Here is a 16052-nt window from a genome sequence, read left to right as displayed (position 1 = left end):
AAAGAAACAAGGCAAAGATAAATTGCATAAATTAATCCAAGAAAATTATGTCTTCCAAGGTGCCATTCATTTTCAACTAAATTCTCCAAATGTGTTTGAAAACATCAACTAAAACTAGGACAGAGAAGCAGCTGTCATTTCTTGCATCCTCATATGTCCATTGGAGCCACACCCTGGTCAGGTGCAGCACCTTGATCAGCAGTTGTACCTTCCTCAGCAGCAGCATCAGGTTCAGGTTCAGGTTCAGGTTCAGGTTCAGCAGCAGGACCTTCTGGTTCTCCAACAATCTCAAATGCATCAATTAACTGCTGTACGGTATCCTGATCCAGTACATGGAATGCCTCCCCAACTCCTACTACAGCAACCGTGCAGATGGAACTCTTGAGTGTTTCTCCTTGTAAGGTTTCTCTAACTGCAATGAGAGCATCTTTAATCAGATCATCCCGTGAAGAGTCTGCAAAGTTCGCAAACCTGCGCTCTAAGTATGTCTTGGCAGCTTGAGAGCGAGATCCAATAGCAAATGCCTGATATTCAAAGTAGTTCCCACTAGGGCAATTGTAATAGAGGTGAGCTCCAGATTCATCCAAGCCAGCCACCAGCAGTCCAACACCATAAGGTCGTTTCCAAGAGCGTTGAGTGCATACCTGCCACTCAAATAAGTATCACACCTACATCAACTCCTGATGGATGTTCACCTGTATAAAACTAAAATATGACTAAAAACCTTAACTCAGTCCAAACATGACACTAACAAACTAACAAGTGTGTCACAGATTCAACAGTAACTTGATGCTATCGGACACACACTAGACAGAACATCATCTATTTAGTATCATTTAGAAAGAGCAACATATGCAAATGGATTTAATCTTACTACCATTTTGAAGATGAACTTCCACAAGGATGATCCCAATAAGGCATTTTTTAAAAAAAAAACTTTAAAACTTAAAACTTAAAATTTCTGACTATATGTCAAGATTTGGATGTTCCAAAAACTTGTGCAAAAGTGAAGGCGTAAATCTGTTCTGAGAATTGATATAATAGAGAATGAAGAAATAGAAGAGGGGGCGGCACAGGGATGATTAATTAGGCTGAACGTACGGCATGCTGAGATGCAACAGAAGATACTATATGAAGATGCTTGTTTTAGTGTACTTATCACCAAAATAAGCGCCTTTTTGAGAGAGAGATTTCCACTAGAAAAACATTGCACGGTTAGAGACCAATGCTAGAAGCACATAGGCATTTCAATGCAAAAGTGGTAGTAAATCATTATTATGGTTATTCATTTTATTTTGTAGCACAAAACAGACCTTACAGCCATATAAGAACAAGTTCATCATTGAAATAACTAACATGGCCAAGCCAACACTAAAAATGAATAAAAGAAAGATGTAATAAAGATAAATATTTTAAATAAAGAGCTTCCAAAAACAAGCCTCAGTTTGCAGTTAAGAGTAATTGCCTATAAGAGTGGCTTGAGAAAGTAAATTTCCCATGTTTGGTTTGAATGGGAATATAGATCCCAGGAAAACTACATTAACAGATATGCAAATCCCATCATCACATTCTCATGTACATAGGAATATATTTTCTCATCCTATAGGGTAAAAATGTTACATTCCATTGAAATGAAAGTTATGAAAAATAATTTAATGAGACATTATTTCCTTTATTGTGATTTTATTTGTGACAATATTAGGAATCTTTTATTCCTACGCAAATAAGAAGATGAAAATTTCCTGTAAAAACTTGCTTGGGAACTCGCAAGGAAGTGATTCGAAATGAAAATTTTACATTCTGGCAACCAAATGCTTCCTAGATGGAATGTGGCATTATCAGTTAAACAATGTGTGTCGATTATAGCAAGCAACTAATTCCACGCAATAATTCTCCTAAATCACCTTGTTTATAAGTGATAATGATATCTCCCAGGTTTATTTCACACAGACCTTTATGGAATTAATTTTTACAGTTGCATCATACCATTTAAATCAACTCTGAATATGTCTGTATTGAAACCTAACATGTTATAAATAAATAACCTATTGAATTTGTTGATAGAAACTAAATGGACTTAGCGCCCATACCCATGTTGTCCAAAAAAACTGATTACATTGTCAAAACCCATCATAAGGGTCATCACTCATCACTATGCTCATGAATGCTATATAAATACAACAGTTGCCTTTTTTAGCACTAGTCTTATGCATCCTAAAAGCTCAAATGCACCAAAAATATTTAAAATAAACAAGATATCAAGCAAACATCCGTGAATAGCAGCTCAAGTGAATTAGAGGGCAAAATACACTTCACCAAAGCCCTACATTTAACAAAATAGCAGCTGAAAGACCAAATGAAGAGGGAAACACAGGCATCAACGTAAAAAGATGTCTATTGCCTTTAACTATCAGACAGCAAAAATAGCCAACAGCAACCCTAAATCCTAAAATTAAAATCACAACCCTCAATTTCCATGAATCGAATAAATTATTCACAAAAACATTAACCAAAATGTAAAAGCAAAAGAGAAATTCAGTAAATTAAGGAAGTAATGGTTCGGGGAAAAAAAAAAAAAAAACCAAACCTGGGCCTTATCAGCGAGTTGAACGACGAGTCGACCAACCGGAAGTGGGGACTCGTACGTGAAACTGTAGTTAATGCATTCGGATCGCATGTACCGTGAAAGAACGCGACCATCGGCGGTGAGGCCGGCGATGGCGACGCCGATGTGGTCATCGACCTTGAAGATCTTCTTTTGGTGAGATGAGAGCTCGGAATTAGCCTTGTTGACACAAGCGAGAACCACGTGGGTCTTAGATCGGAGCCCGATTGCCGCAGAACCCTGCTTGACGGCCTCCATGGCATACTCTACCTGGAAGAGCCTTCCGGCGGGGCTCCAAGTAGTGACGTCGGTGTCGTACTGGTTCCTAAACATTTTTTGCGCTGCGTATGTCTCTTCTTCAGATACTACGATGTCGTTTCACACTCCACCAATGTGCCTATCCCTCTGCTAATCAATGCTACAGAGGAAGAGAGTGCGGGCGTTTAGAAAAAGCATTTGCAGGGTTTCTTTTCTTTCTGCTCAAGTTAGGAATACAGTGGCTTGCTGCGCGAGATACATACTAGACATTACTGCTTAGAAATGGGTCAGCAATTCCTTTGATTTTCAAGGCTTGGGTTCTATCGGCCCATTAACTAAAATGGGCTTTTAACCAAGATGAACCCTTCCTTAGCTCTACATCTTGGGCTCTAACATTCTGCTTGCATTTTGTCTATAAAACGAAGAGTTTTAATGGGTATTCGATCTCGAGAGCTTTAGGTGAGTGATACTATAGTCGATTTTAATAATGTGGGATCTCGAATTCGAGCTTAATTAATTAAAGTATGTACAAATAATAGGAAAAAAAAAGGATAATTTAAAAGGGAAAAAAATTATGAGGAGCTGAATTGGTAGTCACCCAGTTAAAGCAGCAACTAGAGGGAAGAAAAAAAGGCAGATGGATATAAGCTTTCTTTATGATGCTTCGGATCCAGAGTTGTTTTTGCTATCATTGCTTGAGATGCTCCTGAGATTTCCACCAAAAGGTAGTCTTCTTAGATCCTATTGGAAATCTTAGTTGGTTTGCCTAAGGTCGAGCGTCATTTTACCGTTAATAGGTGAAAAAGTTGAAGGTACTAATTGACTTGCTTGCCCATTGGTTGCATCTCTGCATGTGTAGTTTCATAATCGCTTAATCAAAATTATAAAATTAAGCGAGTATTTTTAATTTTATCCTTAAATTTTAATTTATTAAAATAAATTATTTAATTTAATTTTTAATAAATTAAAATTTAAAGATAAAATTAAAAATATTTATAATTTTAAGAATGGTTAGTGAAATTAAATTAAGCTCAAAATAATATAATGAATGTTCTCAAGTCATAAGTGCAGTAATAACTTTTAATTAACTTGACTTGTCCTTTTCCTCAACCTAAAGGATGTCATGTAATAATTGCCTTTTATGCGAACCACGAATTAAGGTAGCAGCTACTAGACGACAATTGATCAAATGACAAAAATATCAATATCAATATCCTTCTACTGCATATGTAGGTTTTGTTCGAAATGAGGAGGGGCCACAACCCACAAGTTTTCACTTTTTGGTAGGCATAAGAAAGCTTCAGCAAGGACCAAAGAGTTTTAGTTGCCAGAGTGGCTTCTAACATGGTGAGATCTCGAGTTCGAGACTCACATGCTTCAAAAGATATTTTGTTTTCAGAATTCACAGAATTGTAAACTGCAGTTTTCTTCAGGCTCAAGAAGAAGAAGAAGAAGAAGAAGACAAGCCCCCCATCACCATGCATGTAGGGTATCAAATGTTTAGTAATTAAACATAAAAGTTTAGTAACAGAATCTGAGCTAGCTCAGCATCATCGCAAGAGATCCATAAAAACCAGACAATTTTACCGTTCTTTTGAGGGAATCTTTTATAATACTATTTTGTTTGATTAATTCCAAGTATTAAAAAGCAAAGATGGAGCCTAGGTGGCTAGATAGCTAAGTAAACTAAGAATCCATCATTTTGTGGGTCACCGTAAACAGATGCTGGTTCGTCTAGCCATCATTCTTGTTTTTAAATAAGGACATGAAATAGGGAAAAGCTATTCATAATTGGATGCTTTACTAGTTGAATGATAAAGAAAAGTCAGCTTAATTTCTCACAATGCTGATAAGTAAAATGAAGGGAAGTAAAAAATTTTCATACGGATTCACATGGCCAGGCCAACTAATTAATGGGAAGCAGCTGTTGATGCTTAGCAGCTAACATCTCTTATTGACCAAAATTCCAAAGATCCAAGATTATTCTGGTTCAGAATTGTTAGGATTGGACCACAAAGAAGATACATGTGAGTGGGTTTGCATTTGCAAGGCCAGTACTGAGGTGGGGTCCCAGCTGCTGAGTTGAAGATTGGTATTGCTGCTGTCCCATGTGAAGGATTGGGTTGGTAATGATTGGGAGTTTTCAGGACACGGACAGTGATGTAATTTCTAGGCCATCTGCAACATTTACAAACTCCAAGTCCTCGAACCATCAATACTCATTCAGTAATTATGTGATTAATGCATTTTCTGGAATTTCAAACTAGTGTGAAGAGTAATTCTTGCAGATTGATTTATCATAATTTTAAATATGTTAAAATTTATATATAAAATAAATAAAATTTATATTTTAAATTTATTATAAATTAGATGTGGTATTTTGAAAAATTAAATCTTTTGAAACTAAGCAATTTCAAGTTTTTTATTAATAATTTTACAACTAAATATTTTGTTCTAAAAATGATGTCATTAATATTTTTTAATATATATTATTTAATTCATTTATGCTTTATTAAAAATTCTATATTAAAAATAAGATAATCATGTAATTTCTCAAATTATAAATTCTTAAAAAGGCAATTATTTTCTATTTAAATTAATTTATAAACTTTCTCCTAAAAAAATTAATTAAATGACATTTTCATTAGGCAAAAATTCAAAAAAAAAAGGTGAAAGTGCAAACAAATTGATAAGAATTTCCCAAATCAAATCAAAACATTTAAATATTCTTGAACATAATTTTTTATTATTTTATTTTCACTTTATATTTTTTATTATAAAGTATGGCTCGTCTTTTTTTTTTAAAGTATGGCTATCTCAATCATATAAAAATAATAATTAATAAAATAAAATTATTATAAACAATTTCAACATTTAAAATGATTAAATTCGAATTTTTGAAAGGCATATGGTCGGTCCACTCCAATGGATTAAGATAAATGCTGCCGCTGCAGCGGCACGTACCAGGCAGCTCCAATCTTTTCTTTTCTTTTCTTACTTCCCGGAAACCTCTATCCTATTTTGCATAATGCCGAAACTACCCCTATGTTGGTGTCGCTGATTGCTGACAGCTTGACGCTAATCAGCAAGCCAATTACTATCTTCGATTTTCGATTTTGTCACTCCCAATCGCAGCCAACGGCCGATCTTTTTGCCTCCATTGATCGTCAACTTAAAAATCGCTGATTCAACACTAGTCTCTGGCTGCACTGGCATTTTTAATTTCAATTTCTCGTCTTCCATTTTCTCGGTATTATTTTGTCCGTGTTTCTCTTCTTTCTTTCTCTCTATCGTGTCTGACTCTGCAATTTTTTTTTTCCTACGCAGAGAAAAACCAGACATAGGGAAGGAGAAAGAAGAGAAGGAAAAACCAATCGCGTAAACCCTAAATAATCTCTCTTTGTTCCCTCCTTAATGGAGTATCACCAAGCTTCCTCTGCTACAGCTTTCTCCAATAAGCTCCCTAACGGTGGAGTCTTAGCTGGAAAGCACGTGTACGACGGCATTTTTGGTGGTGTATCCAAGCCTGGGTCTCGAATGGAGGATTACAGAGAGATATTTGGTGGCTCTAGTGCTTGTTCCATTCCGGTTCTCGATTTCCCGGAGCTGAAGGACAGAAAGGCTTCTGTGGACGCGCGGAGTTCGAAGCCAGACTACTCGAAGATTTTTGGTGGTTTTGCAGAGACAGATTTTGCTGTGCCCTATGAGCAATTGTTTTCAAAACCAAAGAAAGTGAAGAATTCGTCTCAGGAAGCTCGGTATGGAATAGCTAGTTAGTTGTAGATGTTTAACATTTTTTTTTTTCTGGTTAGTTGAGGAAAACTGCATTTTAAAATGTTAGGAAAGAAGAGAAATTAAAATTTGAGGTTTAGCAGCCAAAGCAGGATCTTTGATAATGACAGGGAGGTCGATTAATGTATTTAAACGCTCAATGTTTAGGCGTGTTACACTAGTTAACCAACCACCACATTTTCTTTTTCACCTTTGAGTGAACTAAAAATGGTAAAACTGAGCTTTGTTGTTGATATTTTTTCTAAAGGCCCTGTTATGGGTTTCCCTTAAGAAGGACAAAGCAATTTTGATAACAAGTGCAGCTTCTCTGCTAAACTAGCGGATCAATTAATTTTTATCACTACTGTAAATTAATGTGAGCTTGAGAAAGATCTTTGATTTCTTTTTATCTCCCCCTTCCTTAGTTTGACAATAGAATAGAATAAATAAGATACTTTAAAGTGAAAAAAATGTCATGGCTTTATTTGTGCTGTTTAATCAACATAATTTCTTTCCCTGCCTGCTTCCCTTCTCCCTCCTTCTTTGAACTATAATTTTCTTTTGTCATATATATATATATATATTTATGTCAAGAAGCATCAGTTGGCTTTAGTATGCTATATCAATTGTAGAGATAGAAAACTGACCATGAGAAGGTTTGTCTATGCGTAGGGCTGCAGCTAAAGCAAAGTTCTGCCCAGCAGGACCAGAGCATTTTAATGTTTCAGAACAGAAAAAAGCTCCATCAGCTGAAGTATCTTTCCAATCACTTGATGGTGGGAAACAAATCAACATTTCATATGATAAAAGTAACCCAGAAAGCAAAACTGGGACAAATAGAATGACACATATTGCTCAGCTCAACACCATTCCTGGTTATACTTGTTTGATAGATGAAATCACTCCCTCGCAGATGACTGAAGGTGCCAAGCCAGTACACACAGAATTAAATGATCGTCAGCTGAATGTTAATGTCAATGAGGGGACAAAGCAAAGCAAACCACTCCGAAAAGCTGTGTCAGGTCCACAACCCAGAGAATCTGCTAAAAACAATTCTAGAAATCACGCCAACTTTCAGGCAAAATCCAGCAGGAATAGATCCTTTTCAAATGATATATCATTTGATGCATTTGAAATTGGCTTTGGCATGCAGCCATCAACAGTGTCACCTCTAAGCTCAATACCTAACTTAGGTAATAATAGGGATGGGCCCATGAGGTCAATGAATCCAAAGCTTGGGGTTTTTAGTAATGATGCTTCTGAAGGTGCTACTGGTAGTTATTCACCACCTTTATTGGATGAGGAAATAGATGCTAATTCAGCTGCAGCTGCCTCTGCAGCTGCTGTGAGGAAGGCAATAGAGGAGGCTCAAGCAAAGATTAAAATAGCCAAAGAACTGATGGAAAGAAAGAAGGAAGGTCTTCAAAATCGTGTGAGACCAAAATTTAGTGATCAGTTGAAAGATGAGAGAATGGAGGTTAAAGTTGCAGAAAAAGCAAATAGATCCAAAGAGGAGGAGGCCAAGGAAATACGTCAGAAATTTTATACTCCAAAGCAAGATTTCACCAGCTTACCGGATCACAATGCAACAAAACCAAGCCATGTAACCCTAGAATTTGGAAATGCAAAGAAATCATCTTCTATGAAAAATGCTGTTGGAGAAACAAACAGCACAGAATCCAAATTGGCTCAAGTGTATAATAGGGTGGAAGGAGAAAGCAGGAAAGGAACAGATGGGCTTTCTGAACCTGGTGATAACAGTGAACACAGGGCAATGATATTGGAGGTTAAGCAAGAAAACAATGCTGAGATAATGAAACTATTTGCCAATGAGAACAAATGCAAGGAGAAGATGACAGGAGAGGAAAGCATCAAGAAGCCAGTGGAGTGTGATAATAATGAGAAGGCCCCTAAGCAGGAGAAGATAAAGAGGGAACTACATTCAGTGGAAGCAGCATATGAATGGAATGTGTACAGAAACAATATCAAGTCAACTGAAGAGCTTGATCATCACATAGAAAATGAAGAGAAAATCAGGGTTGTTTATGAGCATGAAGAAGCTGATCTAACTCCTAGTCCTAGAGTGCCCTGTGAACAAGAAGAAATTGAGAGCACAGTGAAAAAGCTGCATGAACCAGAAGAAAATCCAGAATTTGAAATCCAAGATTTGGATGAGAATAAAGATATGAAGGAACTAAAAGAGGCTCAGAATTGGATGAAAATTGAGAAGAAACAAAGAGAGGCACACAATCAAGAGGAAATGGAGAGCAGATCAAATGAAGTTCCGGTGAGACAGGAGAATGAGAGTAGAGTAGATGAAATTCATAGCTATAGAGAAAATGAGAAGGGACAGGAAGAAGATTTGGAGAGGGTAAGAAGTGAAATGAAACAACAAGAGGCTCCATTTTGGGAAGATAATGAGAAGAAACTAGGTGTTGCCAAGACAGAGGATGCTGAGAAGTTTGTTCAAGTTTGTGACAAGGATGGAAGTGAGAAGATGCTTGGAGAGGATTGTGGAACAACAGGCACTGAGAACCTGGAAGAGACCAAACAGGATGAGGAGATGCTCAAAGAGGATTCTCTGATGAACGAATCAGCTAAAGAAAGGACTTGTGAAGTGTTTGAAACTGAGAGCATACAGCCACAGATTCATCGGAGCGCAGAAGATGAGAGCAATTTAGAAGCAACTCAACAGGCTTTTAGATACCAGGAGAACAATCTTGAAGCAAATAATGATGTGTACGAGCTAGATGAAAATGAGAATGCAGGCAAAGCTGATGAAGCCAATGACCATGGGGATCAAGAAAGATTTGAACATGTGAAAGTAACTGCAGAGATATTTGCACTTGAAAAGAATAGGAAGATGATGGACATGAGTGAAGATTCCTTTCCTAAGGAGACCGGAAAAGGTTCAGAAGCAGCTGAAGAGGCAAATGACCTGGTGGAAGAAGAGAACTTTGAAACTGGTGATCCAGAGCAAGGTCTCACTGGTTTTGATGTGATTATTAAGCAAACGACAGATGTGTATTTAGGTGAAACTGATGTGAACCTTGATCACAAGCTAAATGAATTTCCTGTGGCAGAGTATGAGAGAATCTGTGAACTGGAAAAGAATACTGAAGAAGTAACTTTTCAATTGGATGAAAATGATAAGGATGACAGTGAGTCTGAAATTGGCCCCATTTATGAAGAAAATGAGAGTAATTTTGTATCTTCTCATGAGGAAAGATGGTCAGTTAATGGGATAGATTCCAAGCCAGACTCAGTAAAGCATTTCAAAGAAGCAGACCGTGAATTGGGAGAAAATAACAAGGATGTGAAGAAATCTGAAGTTCCTAAAGAAGACGAGACTTATTTTGAATCTTCTTCCGAGGAAAAATGGATAAATAATCGGATTGATGTGCAAGCAAGTTGGCAGCCACATACTTTTGAGGGGGAAGGAATGAACATGGGAATATCTCAAGAGGAGAGAACAAACCAAAGCACTGATAAAAAGGAGGAGAAGTATCTTGAAAATATGACAGTTGAAAAGAGGAAAGCTGAAGGTAATTTGCAAGAGGAAATGGAATCGGAAAAGAGACATCATGGAAGAAAGGAAGAAGCAAAAGTTAGGGGAATGGAAAAGGAAAGAATAGTTGTGGAAAGAGCAATCCGAGAAGCTCGTGAAAGGGCTTTTGCTGAAGCTCGAGAAAGGGCAGAAAAGGCTGCTGCAGAAAGAGCGGCTACAGGAGCTCACCAAAGAGTAATGGCAGAGGCCCGAGAAAGGTTAGAGAAGGCTTGTGCAGAGGGTAATGGTAAGTCAGCAGCAGAGAAAGCATCTATGGAAGCCAAACTAAAGGCAGAGAGGGCTGCAGTTGAGAGAGCAACTGCAGAGGCCAGGGAACGTGCCCTGGAAAGGGCATTGTCTGAGAAAGCTTCTTTTAAGGCGAGAAATCAAGCTGAGAAGTTCTCTGCTGCTTCAAGAGATGCTGGAATAAAATCCCATGTGAGTTGTTTTTTTTTTTTTTTTTTTTTTTTTTTTTTCCTTGATCTTTCTTCTTATCTTTGTGTTTCAGTGGTGTGGAAAAATTAAGACTTTAAAGATTTTCTTGCAGGATCAACAATATAAAGGTTCAGGTCCTTCCAACAGTTCCAAATATCCAAGCCCTTCAATTCATGATGGTATGCAATACATAAACTACCCCATCTTATGTATTAAAAAAAAAAAAAAAAAAAAGCTTCATCATTTTTCAGGGATATTAGAATCTGCTTAAGGTGATGCCTGCTTCTGAACAATACATATTTTGCTTTATACCTGTTAACAGGGAGATATAGCGGTGGTAATGGTGAATCAGTTGAAAGATGTAAAGCCACATTAGAAAGGAATCAAAGGACAGCAGAACGTGCAGTATGCTATGCTTCTTGCTTCTGATTAAAAAAAAATTGAGACCTAAATTTTCTAAGTTTTAATTGGCATTCTTCTTCTGGGGTCACTTTCAGGCAAAAGCTCTTGCTGAGAAGAATATGCGTGATCTTCTTGCTCAGAAAGAACAAGCTGAGAGAAATGTAATGATTTGTTAGTTAATAATACAATACTCTTGCAATTATGACAAGGTGTGGATGTTTAATACTGTCATGCATTGAATTTTAATTGCAGAGATTAGCTGAAACTTTGGATGCTGATGTCAAACGTTGGTCAGGTGGGAAGGAGAGGAATTTGCGTGCCCTGCTTTCAACACTACAATATGTATGTTGAAATTTTTTCATAAATTTATCTCTGCACAAAACTGCTTCTACAATGCTAGACATGTTCTGGATAGCATACCATGTATTGACCCAGGGTTCTGTGCAATTTGTATCCAATTGTGCACTTTATAACGGACAAAATCTTCTTCTTACCGGAGTATGTCTTTTAGTTTGAAATTCCCTTGAATGTGTGATAATCCTGTTGGAAGGAATGGTAAACATTTCCAACTTGGGATATTTGTCTTTTTTTTACTAGGTAACTGTTAGCCCGTCTATTCTAATTGGTTTTATTATTCTATCTAGTTTTCTAATGCATCATGTCATTTTGTTTATAATACTTGCAGATCCTGGGCCCTGATAGTGGATGGCAGCCAATTCCTCTCACAGATCTTATATCTACTGCTGCTGTGAAGAAAGCTTACCGCAAAGCCACTCTTTTTGTTCATCCTGATAAATTGCAGCAAAGGGGTGCAAGCATACAACAGAAATACACTTGTGAGAAAGTTTTTGATCTTCTAAAGGTGTGTTTTTCTCTATTTTCTTAAAAAACAACTGCATCACAACCAGATTATTTATTTATTTATTTATTTTTGAAGTTCCTGGGAATGTTAGATTAGATTGGGGGGAGGTAAGATTAAAATATGATTTTTTAAAGTTTTTCAAAGGATTTTCATGGTTTCGAGGTCTTTATAATTTTTTAGTGTTTAGAGGAAAGAGTTCTTTAAGGTATTTGAGATTTTAAAGAAAATTCTTCTTAATTCACCAATTTGGGTCCAAATACCTTAGTTTAAAAAATCACATATTTTCCCAAATACAAGTTCAAAGTTTTTAAACCCTTGAAAACCTCCTCTTACTTTAAAAAACCTTCTCACAAAGAAAGGGCAGGAGTTTTATTTTCTTCCTAATCTGGGTAATTTCACTAACCCATATGTTGCCCCCAGGATGCTTGGAACAAATTCAGTGCAGAAGAATGGTAGACTATCAATTCATCTTCTCGAAGTAACATTTATCGTGAGCAAACATGTAATTGCAGCAAAACACAATCCCCCAATTGAAGTCTCTGATGCACAAATAGGAAAATTATTTAGACATTCATTTCTCTCATTTATGCAGCTTCAAAAGGACGGCTGGGATTCGGGTGGTTGGGGGACCATTTTAATCATGTATTAGTGTGTTGCTGAAATTCAATGAAACAGAATATTGAGCTTGAATACACCCAAAATTGAAATACAAAACTACGAACATTGCAACTGATAATTCTTAGCAATGCTCGAGTTGAAACCACATCATTACGGTTTCTAAGTTGCAACTACAAGAATTGAATCGAGCGGGTTGAAACCGCAAAATTCTACATCTAGACCAACAGAAATTAAAATTTGTAAAAGAACAATTTCGAAATAGCCAAAGACTTAAACAGCCTCGGTGCTTGCCCATCATCAGGAGTGGTTGGTACGAGTTCAAAGACCAAGCATATGAAGCATTATAGCATTCTGGGCATGCATGCGGTTCTCAGCTCGCGGTAAGACAATTGAGTTCGGAGCTTCAATGACACCATCTGTCATCTCCACACCCCTCTCAGCACGCAAACAATGCATAAAATAAGCTTTTGGACCGGCTAATTTCATAATATCTTCATCCACCTGCAATTTATTTTAAATAAAATATCAAAATATGAGCCACATTTATAGGAAACTAAACAGCTCATTGTTTACTTTGAGCATAATGACAGTCGACCATCTTGGTTTTCTTTAACACAAAATAATTTATAATCCAATATTATAATCAAGGCACAAAAAACTAAACTAAATATAAAATACGTCTATTTTATTAACATATATGGGCCTCAAAAAATGCTTTTCAAGGGATCAATTAGTATACCTGAAATCCTTTAAACATTTTACGACGGTGTGCAGCTTCCTCTTTTTGGCCCATGCTTGCCCACACATCTGAGTATACAACATCCGCTCCTCTAACAGCTTCCTTTGGATCGTTTGTAATCTCAATCTTGCTGATTCCAGCCTTTTGTGCTGTCTCAACTGTTTTTGCATCTGGTTCAAAACCTTTAGAGCAGGCACAAACAAAGTGGAAAGGAATTACAGATGCCATCAACAACCAAGAGTGCACAATGTTATTCCCATCCCCAACATATACAAGCTGAAAATTTTTTAGCAGTGTACGGAATCAAATTAGAACCAAACTGTAGACCTGATTATTGGATACGAGACATGCAATTGCAAAGACAAGGTAAAACTACAATGAAAGACGGCACAGTGAACTTACCTCGGTCCCCTCCAACTGACCAACGTGTTCAATTATTGTGAAGGCATCAGCTATTATTTGGCAAGGATGGTTGTAGTCAGTCAGGCCATTAATAACCGGTACGGTTGCATACTTTGCCAGATCAAGAATATCCTGCAAAAGTACTGGTAAGCAACTGCATCTGTAAATACCCATATGCAAAAGAACTTCTATTAAGCAAACTTAAAAACTCAAGGTTAATGAGACATTAGAAAGTAAAACTAACTGAAACATTGCAGTGTTGCAAGACATAAAATCTTTACCAACCTTCAGCAATTCAGTAACACAAGTCATTTGCATCCAACCCATTTCTGCATAAAATGACATAAGTTTGCACAAATATATGCATGCTCATGTACACATGCATAGACACATAAAGAAAAGGAATTAACCATGATTCAATCATCAGAAAAATTACCATAAACACAAGAAACTCACCAGCATACCTGATGAGCAAAAACGCGTGCCATGATTACATCATTATAGCAAGACAAAACACGAGCAACATCACGAGTCTCCTCCCGTTTGCCCATCTGGAATCATCAGGTCCTAAATATATAGCCTGGCCTCCAAGCAAGAAGAAACCAGTCTCAAACGAAACCCTTGTCCTCATAGAAGGCTTTGCAAAGATCATAGCCATTGTCTTTCCTTTAAATGGGAGGAATGTCCTGTCTCCAGATTTTAACAATGCCTTGACTTCTGCAGCCCGATCCAAGATCTTCATAATAGTGGCTTTGTCAAAATCATTAATGTGTAGAAAATCCTTCAGCTCTGCTTTTGCTGCAAAATAAGGTACCCAAAGCCAGAGAGAGAGAGAGACAAAAAAAAAAAAAAAAAACAGAAGTGGACAGATAACAGAACCATTAGCACAGCAAAGAAGTAGTACTAGCAGAAAAAATCTTACCAGCTACAATTTCTCATCCACTTCTCGTAGAACTCAACAATCAAACCCGTCAACTTCATTGCATGGAAATGAAATTACAACTAAAAATCGAAAATTGCCTCAAGGAATTATCCTTTAGCGGTCACTTAAAAACAACAACAACAAAATGACGAAGTATTTTTAATACCTACATTGCTCAATAAGGTCAACATTTCTTCAACTATTGAGCATTTCTAAAAACAACCTAGTTTCAAAAATAACACACAAAAGTTCGATCTAAATACCACCATATCCGCATTATCCAAATCAAACAATCCCTAAAACCCTAATTCCACTCCAGGCGATTCAAACAGCGAAGAATTTCGACAAATAATCATGAAGAAAAAAATATAGCATTCGCTTAAACAAGGTCAAACGGAAAAATCCACTGAGTTTAAATACGTAGACAGACCATTCCCACTAACGGAAGAGGAAGGCGATGAAGTAGCAGAGGAGGTATGACACGAGATTCTACCACGAATCGCCCGAGAAGACACCGATATACTGGAGAATTGGACAGAGTGGGAAAGAAGATTACTGGAGAAAGCAGAGGAAGAAGAAGCGAAAGAGACTTTGTTTGATGGAAGTGCAGAGTGACAAGAAATCGCCGCCATTTTTTTTTTGCTCTCTTTGATTTGGAACTTGAAACAGTGACAGTTCAGTAACGCTGAGACCACCGAGTCGCGGACCAGTTAGAATTGCGGTTTTATAGCGGTCGGGATTACGTAAATGCCCTCGAACGTGGTCGAAGGTAGAAAATAAACGACGTCCAGTTCGGTTTTTTCCTTAAACGATAGATTGGCAATTTGGCAAGGCTCTTCAAAAGTGTGTGTGTGTGTGTGTATATACATATATATACACATACACACACGAAAATGACATTTGAAAAAAACAAAAAACAAGCATAGGGCCAATACACAGAAGGAATCCAACTAAGATTAAGGATACAGAAAGGCCTAGGCCAGCTCTCTAAAATACCCAACTTAAACTGACAAATTTATCACATAAAATCCAAAGCTACCGATCAAGGCCTGAGGAAAAAGAAAAGGGTCCTCAAGATGGCCCCAAACCAGGCCAGGGGAAGTGGCCAAAGGCTGAAAGGATCCCTAGCTTGGAACAAGCCTGTTGCTCCACATTGACATGAAATAAAATATTTGTACTATGTATAAGATTAAAAAATTATTTAAAATTTTAAGTTTTAAAAAAATAATTTATATTATAAAAATTTAGTAATGATAATAATAATATAGTTAAAAGAGAAAGAAAAGTGAATTAAATAAAGAATATATGTGATAATACTATATAATATCAAAGCATACCATTCTTTAATATTAAACTATTTATAAATATATTTGCTTATAAATCACATGCCAAATATTCATACCTTGGCTGTCTTATATTAGCTTGGGATAAGGTTTGGGCAAACCTCCTCCCTTTAACTAACTTTTGTAGTGAAGTTAGATCAGTCTATTT

At 36.9% G+C, this 16052-nt stretch overlaps 2 protein-coding genes and 1 pseudogene across 3 annotated transcripts; 1 reads left to right on the top strand and 2 right to left on the bottom strand.

The window, feature by feature from the left end:
- Positions 1-5: 5 nt before the first annotated feature.
- On the bottom strand, positions 6-3120 carry LOC110655259 (proteasome subunit alpha type-1-B). Its single transcript, XM_021811503.2, has 2 exons — positions 2588-3120; positions 6-644 (listed from the first exon to the last, which is right to left on the bottom strand). The coding sequence occupies exons 1-2, from the start codon at positions 2936-2938 to the stop codon at positions 150-152; spliced, it is 846 nt and encodes a 281-aa protein (XP_021667195.2). The 5' UTR covers positions 2939-3120; the 3' UTR covers positions 6-149.
- A 2713-nt stretch (positions 3121-5833) lies between these two features.
- LOC110655239 (auxilin-like protein 1) lies at positions 5834-12616 on the top strand. Of its 2 annotated transcripts, XM_021811483.2 has the most exons (9): positions 5986-6113; positions 6191-6621; positions 7307-10619; positions 10729-10795; positions 10939-11021; positions 11114-11179; positions 11271-11360; positions 11704-11880; positions 12301-12616. In XM_021811483.2, the coding sequence occupies exons 2-9, from the start codon at positions 6278-6280 to the stop codon at positions 12334-12336; spliced, it is 4176 nt and encodes a 1391-aa protein (XP_021667175.2). In that variant the 5' UTR covers positions 5986-6113; positions 6191-6277; the 3' UTR covers positions 12337-12616. The 2 variants fall into 2 exon arrangements, with proteins under 2 accessions (XP_021667166.2, XP_021667175.2); XM_021811474.2 differs by having other exon boundaries at positions 5834-6621.
- LOC110655249 (ornithine carbamoyltransferase, chloroplastic-like) lies at positions 12582-15392 on the bottom strand (annotated as a pseudogene).
- Between the last annotated feature and the right edge of the window lie 660 nt (positions 15393-16052).

The sequence above is a fragment of the Hevea brasiliensis genome, chromosome 12 (assembly GCF_030052815.1).
Source record: "Hevea brasiliensis isolate MT/VB/25A 57/8 chromosome 12, ASM3005281v1, whole genome shotgun sequence".
NCBI classification, from domain to species: domain Eukaryota; kingdom Viridiplantae; phylum Streptophyta; class Magnoliopsida; order Malpighiales; family Euphorbiaceae; genus Hevea; species Hevea brasiliensis.
The sequence above is the reverse complement of the archived record's forward strand: the minus strand, read 5'-3'. Positions and strand labels throughout refer to the sequence as shown.